The sequence below is a fragment of the Petaurus breviceps genome, unplaced genomic scaffold (genome assembly GCF_028583685.1).
Source record: "Petaurus breviceps papuanus isolate PSGF00001 unplaced genomic scaffold, PetGlider_PUasm1.0 90977, whole genome shotgun sequence".
In the NCBI taxonomy this organism is placed as follows: Eukaryota; Metazoa; Chordata; class Mammalia; order Diprotodontia; family Petauridae; genus Petaurus; species Petaurus breviceps.
Window position 1 is genome coordinate 13,745,296 of NW_027187391.1, and position 9,257 is coordinate 13,754,552.

At 37.4% G+C, this 9,257-nt stretch overlaps 1 protein-coding gene across 1 annotated transcript; it reads right to left on the minus strand.

Moving 5' to 3' along the window:
- Positions 1 to 5,670: 5,670 nt before the first annotated feature.
- LOC138153024 (trace amine-associated receptor 9-like) lies at positions 5,671 to 6,753 on the minus strand. The gene has a single exon (XM_069077153.1). The coding sequence runs from the start codon at positions 6,751 to 6,753 to the stop codon at positions 5,671 to 5,673; it is 1,083 nt and encodes a 360-aa protein (XP_068933254.1).
- Between the last annotated feature and the right edge of the window lie 2,504 nt (positions 6,754 to 9,257).

A 9,257-nucleotide genomic window follows, 5' to 3' on the forward strand; every position in this document is an offset into this window, starting at 1 on the left:
GGTGGGATTTATACCAGGAATGCAGGGCTCATTCAGTATTAGGAAAACTGTCAGCACAATTGATCAAATCAATAACAAAACTAATGGAAATAATATGATTATTTCAATAGATGCAGAAAAAAAATACAGCACCCATTTTTATTAAAAACCTGAGAATAATAGGACTAACTGGAGTTTTCCTTAAAACTATAAGCAGTATTTATCTAAAACCATCAGTATAGGGATAAGCTAGAAGCTTTTAGGATAAAAACTCACTATTTGACAAAAATTGCTGGGAAAACTGGAAAAAAGTATAGAAGAAACTCGGTATAGACCCACATCTCATGCTGTATACTAGGATAGGGTCAAAATGAGTACATGATTTAGACATAAAGGGTGATACCACAAGTAATTTAGAAGAGCAAAGAATAGTTTGCCACTCTGATCTATGGAGAAAGGAAGAATTTATGGCTAAACAAGAGATGGAGAACATTATGAAATGCAAAAAGGATAATTTTGATTACATTAAATTAAAAAAAGATTTTTTACAAACAAAACCAATGCAACCAAGATTTGAAGGAAAACAAAAAGCTGGAAATACAATTTTATAGCCAGTGTTTCTGATAAAGGCCACATTTCTCAAATATGTATACAGAATTGAGTCAAATTTATAAGAATACAAGTCATTTCCCAGTTCACAAACAAAGTATATGAATAGACAATTTTCAGAAGAAGAAATCAAAGCTGTCTATAGTCATATGAAAAAATGCTCTAAATCACTATTGATTAGAGGAATGCAAATTAAAACAACTCCAAGACATCACCTCACACCTACATTATAACTAATATGTCAGAAAAGGAAAATGATAAATGCTGGAGAAGATGTGGGAAAATTTGAATTTTAAAATATTGTTGATGGAGTTGTGAATTGTTCTTACCATTATGGAGAGTAATTTGGAATTATGCCCAAAGGCTATAAAACTGTGCATACCCTTTGATCCAGCAATACCCTTTCTAGGTCTGTATCCCAAAAAGATCAGAAAAAAAATGGGGAAAGGACACATATGTACAAAAATGTTTATAGTAGCTTTTTGGTGGTGACAAAGAATTGGAAGTTGAAGGGATGCCCATCAATTCGGGAATGGTTGAACAAGTTGTGGAATATGGATGTGTTGGAATACTATTGTGCTATAAAAAATGATGAGCAGTCAGACTTCAGAAAAACCTGGAAATATTTATATGAACGGATGCTGAGTGAAGTGAACAGAACTTGGAGAACATTGTATGCAGCAACAGCAGCATTGTGTGGTGATCAACTATGATAGACTTAGAAGTACAATGATCCAAGACAATTCTAAAAGGCTCATGATGGAAAATGCTATGCATATCCAGAGAAAAATCTATGAATTCTGAATGCACATTGAAACATACTATTTCTACCTTTTTGGTTTTTTTGTTTTTTTCTTTCTTGTAGTTTTTCCTTTTTGTTGTGATTCTTTCACAACATGAACAAGGTGAAAATATGTTTAACATGATTGTATATGTATAATATTTTCTCACTGTCTTGGGGAAGGGGGAAAGGATGTAACGGAGAAAAATTTAGAATTCAGCATCTTATAACAATGTAATTAGAAAAAATAAAATACTATTAAATGGGGAAAACAAGAACAAACAACACAAAAATTACTGGAGTGGTTTGACATTTCCTTCTCCAGCTCATTTCAGAGATAAGCAACTGAGGCAAACAGGGTAAGTGATTTGCTCAGGGTCACATAGCTAGTGAGAATCTTTAAACTCAGAAAGATAAGTCTTCCTTATTCCAAGCCCAAGCCCACTCTATTCTCTGCAGTGAAATATGCAATGGATTAAGGTACAAAGAGTTTCTAAGCCTAGCTGAGTTGTCTACTACCTCTGTGACTCTGGAAAGCCTACCTAAACTATTTAAAATTCATCTTACTCCTCTGTAAAATGATATTGCTTATCTTGTTTCTTTGGCAAAGTTGTAAGGACCTAATAAGATCCTGTTTAGAACCACTATGTAAGTAAGGAGCTGGGCAGTTATGAGGTATTACACTAGGAGACAATTTTCTTGTTGCCCTTTCCCTGTAAAACCATGTTGTTTCCCCTTCCTAGTTCTTTTATAAATCTGCGACCCTCTTCTAAAGCTTGCATTCCCACGGAAACCTACGACTTCTTTGATTGTTGATGGAAATGGTCCCAGAATCAAGGACTACTGTTCAAAATGCTCCTTAACATCATCAGTTTTCAGAGGGGCAAATGTTCCAAATGAAACATCAGGACTTCTATTAACTTTTTTTCAAATGAACAACCATTTAATAAACCATTAACCAACTATATGAAAGGTCACAGTTATTAAGATATGTATTTGTTCTCATTTCCAATTCCTAAAGCATGGAGATCCACTGCACTTTATTATTTCTGCTCTAGACCTACCTGCATGTGTCAGGAGTTTAGGAGTGAGAAATGATATCTCATCTTTGGGAAAGGATTCCTCCCTATTTCTTGCCTTTTGCCGTGGAACCAGGGCACTGTGAGGAGACCTAGTGAGTATCAGCTTTAGGTCTTGAGGTCTGACTTATGAGCCTTTGGAAGTACATATGATACAAAGTAAATGGCATGGAAATTAGCCTGAATGTAGTGGTATAGAAGGCTAGGCAATGGATGCAGTTAGTAGAGTTTTGGAGCATGATGTGATAGGGGGATTGAATGCAGACTATGAGACTGATCATATTTGGGGAAATCTGCCTCCCATCAGCTGGGAAGGAGAAAGAAAGAGTCATTAAGGGAAAAGGCTGGAGGCTCTTGATGCCCCCAGATGTTGACCAAGAGCTCCCTAAGTGTCATAGCATACAAGTGTGTCAAGACCTCTACTTGTGATATTTTAATACTTGCCACATCTGGAACACCAAGTTAGGGACTGCATGGAGGAATAGAAAGAAGACAGGATTTGGACTTAGAGAACCTCAAGCTCAGTAAAAGTTGTGTCCAAGTTGGTACAGTAACACAATATGCAAAAGACAATGTTTGCCTTTTATTAGCTTTCTTTTCCAGTTAATTAAGAATAGAGGTGGGGCGGCCAGGTAGCACAGCAAGTAAGAGCACCAGCTCCAGTGTTGAGAAGACCTGGAGATCGAATCCCGGGCTCAGAAACTTAGCACCCACCCAGAAACAGCTGGCCGTGTAACCTTGAGCAAGTTACTTAACCCTGATTGCTTTAAAAAAAAAAAAGAATAGAGTTAAAACAAGTTTATCTTTAAATCTCTGTGACATGGGGCAACTAGGTGGCACAGTGAGTATAGCATGGGCCCTGAAGTCAGGAGGACCTGAGTTCAAATCCAAGCTCAGACACTTAACACACGTTAAAAAAAAAAAAACTAGCCATGTGACCTTGGGCAAGTCACTTAACCCCAATTGCCCTCCAAAAAAACAGAACAAAAAAATTCTCTGTGACAGCTGGGCACATGACTATTAAAAATCATCTTGATGTTCTAAAGCAGATTTATTGGTGAGTGGTAGAGCAGGTCCTAAAATCATGGAAGAACAATTTGCTTTGCGTCAGCTTGCACGCATAAAAGAAAGGATGCATTTAAAAAAAAAACTACATTCTAATGTGCACAGCCCAACTCAGAGGTAAGAGAGTGTTGCATGCTCACTTTGGGAAGAAAAATTGAGACAGAAACATATGGATGATTTCCAAAAACAGTCCAGTGTGTTGTTTAAAATATACTTTTAGCACAGAAATAGAAGTTGACATGGGGAGGGACAAGGAAAGGAGTATTCTGAAGATTTTTCAAACCTACCACCAACCCATTGGTATGTATGTCTCACACATTCAATTCTGTGGAAACAATTCTCCTTTTTGTGGGTGTGGAAATAACTATTAGAGAGGTAATACAAATAGATTTACCTGAAAATGGACTATTTTTTTTTTTAACATTTTCTCTCCCATTCAAGTCCCTGAGGGAGACTGCCAGGCTGGCTTACACTATAGGAGAAAAGGTAAAACACATGCTACAGCATAAAAGAGAATTTACAAAGGGTGTTTATTTCAAAAGCACAGAAGATAGAAAACAGTACATTGCGGATGCTGCTATTTGATTATTTGCAACCTATTTATTTTTTAAGAAAGTTTCAGTAGCTTTGAGGCAATGAGGTGGAAGAATGGATAGAACACAGTTCCTGACATCAGGAAGACCTGCATTCAAACCTCAGTCTCAGATACTTCCTTTTTGTGTGACCCTGGGCAAGTCACTTAACCTCTTTCTGCCTTGGTTTCCTCACTTGTAAAATGAGGATAGCAATACCTATCACCTAGAAGTATCATGAGAATAAAATAATATCTAAATGCTATCTGCTGCTATTCCCTTTTTTGGGGGATACCAAACATTGGTAAAAATGCTACAAAGACAAAATGCAAATTTTAAGTTATTTTAAGAAGCAAAAAACAAATATAAAGTTCAGTCTTTTCCAACTTTAAATCTATTTTCTTATAAAATGTCTAAGTATTGATGAGGAAAAAGATTAGTTTAATCCCTTCATTGAATACACAAATACATATTGATGCCTTCTGTTTTTATATCGCTGAGAATTCTGTTACATCCCTTTTATCAGTCCTCATCTCTCACCCCAGACTTAGACCCTCCCTGGTAAAAAAGAAAAACAGTTAAACAAACATACAAAACAAAAGACTGACACAGTAATTACATTTGATATTGCACCCACCATTCCACTTTCTTTGTTTCTCACCTATTTGTTAAGAATGGAGAGTTTTGTTTCATTATATGTTCTTTGGGGCTATTTCTATAATTTTTTTTATTAATCAGAGTTTAGTTTCCATTTAGTTACCTTTTCATTTACATTGTTGGAATCACTGTCTGTTGTTTCATCATGCAAATTTGACAAACTTGGGAAGATTTGTATGAACTAATGCACAGTGAAATAACTTCCTTGCACTAAAAGTGGCATATATGATAAGAGTACTCAAGCAATGTGTATCTTCCCAAGGTTTGCATCTAAGATAAGGGTTCCTTTACTAAAGGAATTCATCATCATATTCATTATTCCTTACTAAATAATATTCCACTTAATTTATACACAATGCCCTCATCTTTTCATAATTAATGGGCATCTTCTTTGTTTCCAGTTCTTTGCTACATTAAGAAAGTTGCTATGAATATTTTGGTACATATTGAGTCTCTGCTTCTGTCTTGGACCTCTTTGGGTCAGCTTCCCCCATTTTATTTTATTTTTTGCTTTTTTTTTTTTTGAAGAGGAAGGGTAGGGCAATTGGGATTAAGTGCCCAAGGTCACATGACTAGTTTATTTTTGTGTTAAGTGTCTGAGGCCGGATCCGAACCCAGGTCCTCCTGACTCCAGGGCCAGTGCTCTACTCACTGTGCAACCTAGTCACCCCTAGCTTCCCCCATTTTATAACTGATAGTTGTATTTCTATACAACTTTCACATTGTCAGTAAACACTATCTACTTCTGACATTAATTTGAAAACAACTTAGTTTATAATGGCAAAAATGTCTCCAGACTATCACCAGTTCAATGCAATTTTCTATAAATTTGACAAATATATTATATTTTTTGAATTGACCATAAGAGATTTTAGTTTATCTTTCATTTTCAATCTACATAAATTTGGAATTCTATACAAAGACTTTCTCAGTTGTGTGTTTCTGCTTTTTCAGAAAACAAATTCATTGCTGAAGAATCATTTCTCAAGACTCTACCACTCACAATAAGCTTTATTGCTTTCCGAAACCAAGGGTAAAAGAAGGCATAGATCAAGGGATTCATAGCTGAGTTATAATAAACACACCACACTAAGATCTCATAGACATAAGGAGGAGTTATGAAATTCATATAAGCATCAATTAGTGAATCTATGAAATAGGGCAGCCAAGAGACAAGAAACACAGCCATAGTAATCCCTAGGGTTTTAGCAGCTTTTCTCTCTCGTTTGGACACTCTGTCCTTATAGCTCTCTGCAGAGGCCTGAGTTTGGTTGCTTGTACTTTCTATCTTTCTAGCCTGATGTTTAGCCACCAAAAAAATTTTGCCATATAAAATAAGCATGGCAATTGTTGGTATAAAGAACAAAAGAAATCCAAAGAGAACCCAGTCTTGATTCATTGGAGCCTGGCAACCTCCCACACAAGTGAGAGCAATTACCAAATCCTCCAACCCATCATCATTGACACCTGTATAAAAGAGAGAAAAACTATATGTTACTGAACAGCCCCAGGACACAGCAATACATATACCAGAAATGGGCACAGTGAACTTGGTTGGATAGACCAGAGGGTCAGTGACAGCAATATATCTATCAATGGAGATGAAACACAAATGGAAGAGAGAAGCATAGCAAAATGACCCATCAAAACATGTGTGAAATTTACAGTAACTCTCCCCAAAGTACCAGCAGCTTTCCACAGACCTCACCATGCTGAAGGGCATCACAGTGAGTCCAACCAAAAAGTCAGCACAGGCCAAGGAGGCAATGAGGAAGTTTGTAGGTGTGTGCAGCTGCTTGAAGTGAAGGATGGCAACGATGACCAGCAAGTTGCCAAATACTGCCAGCACAGCCCCAAAGCCAAAGAACACATAGAGAATTAGGCGAGGAATGGGAGAATATGGGTTTTTGATGCAGGATCTATTCACATTCTCAAAACAGAGCTGCACAGCAACAAGTTGGTAAGAATTATTGATCCTCACTTCCCTGTATGAATCTTCAAACAATTCCATATTCCTTGAATGTTACTAAAATTTTAAATTTGGGGGGAACAGATAAAAATTTGCAGTCAATACAGAAGTATTACAGACAGCATATACAGTAACAACAGAAACCATTGCATCCCCAAGTCCTTCATTATTTTTAGACTGATTAAATTTATCTTGTCTTTTTCATAAAAGCAGAATTTAGTGCATGATTAAGAATTTGTTTTAATTGGGTATGCCATTTTCTACTGATTTGAAAGATTGTTTTTTAGTTGTTTACCTTCTGACTTGCTCCTTTGGTCCAACAGTCAAGACTTGGTACTTTCTCAAACTCCTAATGGCATATGTGTTGCCTGGAATGTTAGACTACCAAGAAATGCTGACCAGTTTGTTGACTGTGGAAGTTGCCAAAGGATTGTTTTATTAGGTTATAGTTCCCTGAGGAGTCATAGGAGAGCTAATCATGAAATATACTCTCAAGAAGTAAGAGAATAGGTTAATTTCCCCAAAACTTTTATAATGAAATCCCCAAGGTGTGAAGTGTGAACCATAGTAAGATATTTAGATATCTTAATAATGTTGATATGCAGCATGGAAAAGTGGATAAAGGCCCAGCCTTGAGCTAAGGGAGATCTGATTCAAGTCCTATTTCTGACATCTAATCACATGACAATGGAAAAGATTCCTAATCTTTCAGAGCCACAGGAAACTCTCTAGGACCACAAATTACAGAACTGTTGTGTTTGAAATCTATAGTTTCATATGTTCTAGTAAAGGAACCCTTGTCTAGATGCAAACCCTGGGAAGATAGCACACTGAGTCTTCTTGTCAGATACACCACATGACTACTTCTGCAGATCTGCGGTTTTCTATTCACCAAATATAGCCTTGTTTCTATGGTTAGAAAGGACTATTCCTCCTTCGCTAGTGGTACCTGTAGATCTTCAACATCCTTATTCAGAATGTTGAAAGGTCCCTCCTTTATCAGAGGTTCTAAAAGACCTCAAATCTGTTAAGGTTCCATGGTACTTTCCCACCTTAATTTCTGTATTATTTTCTTTGACCTTCCAAACTCCTGACCCAGGCTTGAACTTCTCTTTGCTTCCGCTGACTCTTCTTCTTTCTTGTGGTTTAAAGTCTAACACAGCCTGGCTCCAATCTATCTTTTCAAGTTAATTGTAATTTTTTTTTGCCTTTAGGAGGGAAATTGGGGCTAAGTAACTTGCCCAAGGTTACACAGCTAGTTTTTTTTTGTGTGGGTGTTAAGTGTCTGAGTCCAGAACCAAACTCTGATCCACCTGACTCTCAGGTCTGCCTGACTCCAGGGCTGGCGATTTACTCACTGTGCCACCTAGCCACCCCAAATTGTAAATTATTTACCTTTATGAATTCTATGGTCTCTCTGAACTGACTTTGCAGTTCACATCTTTCCATTTTCTCTCTTTATAGCTCTGCAAACATTGTCTCCCATGCCAGAAATGCACTGTCCTTATCTCCAACTTTTAGAATCCCTTATCTCCTTCAAAACTCTGTTCAAGAGCCATTATGTCCCCTTCCCCCCCCCAAAAAAAATTGTATTTATTTACTACTTCTTTCATATGTTCTTATTTATGTGCATGTTATCTCCTCTTATAAAATGTAAGGTGTGTGAGGACCAGGACTCTTAGTTTTGTCTTTTTATCCCCAGGTGTTAGCTTGGTATACATAGTAGGGGTTGATTGATTACAAGCTCTTCATTTTCTCCAGCAGAGTGGTGAGTTTTAAAGAATTGCTCCAGTCCTTTCATTCTTTCCTCCACTAGGGAGATTAACTTGCATTTTGTGTATGTATATTTATAAAGTGTGAGTGCCCAGGCATTAAAATGGATCCTCCTTGCAATCCAATGCTGAGAATTTATTCTGGTATTAAAGATGTTTCCCTATATAAGGGTATTCACAGGGAGTGAACTCAGATCCCTGGGGACTGGGAGAAACCTATATATCCTATGTCAACCCATTCCCACTCACATGGGAATTTTGGGCCATAGAGATACCAGCAGTGGAATAGTCCAGGTGACTGAAAGAGGAAAGTTCTTGGAGGTAGAATCACCAACCAGTAGAATTCTAGGCCGCAGTTTCCTGAACAAAAGGGGAAATTCCTAAACAACACCAATTTCCTGGATCAAATCTCCTGGAGAGAAGAGAAGGACTTCCTCCACTGCATTTAGGGTCTCGACCCAATGTAAAAGGTTTCTGAATGTGCAGTGACCAAAGCTTAATTAAAAATCAAACATGTAATGCATCCAAGGTATTTTTTGGAGCCCTGGCCTGTGTTGCATTGGGCAACTTCTCTGCAGCCTTGGTTTTGAACACAAAGCATGGCACTTTGTATAGCACATGCCTTCAGGCCATGCAACACCAATGAATGCTCCCAGAGCATGAAAAGGGGTCACCAGTGGAAAAAGTTTAAGAAGCTCTGAACTAGATAATGCTGAGTTCCTGGTCCAAGATGGAAGTTCTAGGGCAAGCAAGAAATGGAAGTTCTAGGGCAAG

What these genes read in the sequence shown, in the direction of transcription:
- LOC138153024 (XM_069077153.1), bottom strand. Translation starts at nt 6,753, where the DNA reads ATGGAATTGTTTGAAGATTCATACAGGGAAGTGAGGATCAATAATTCT.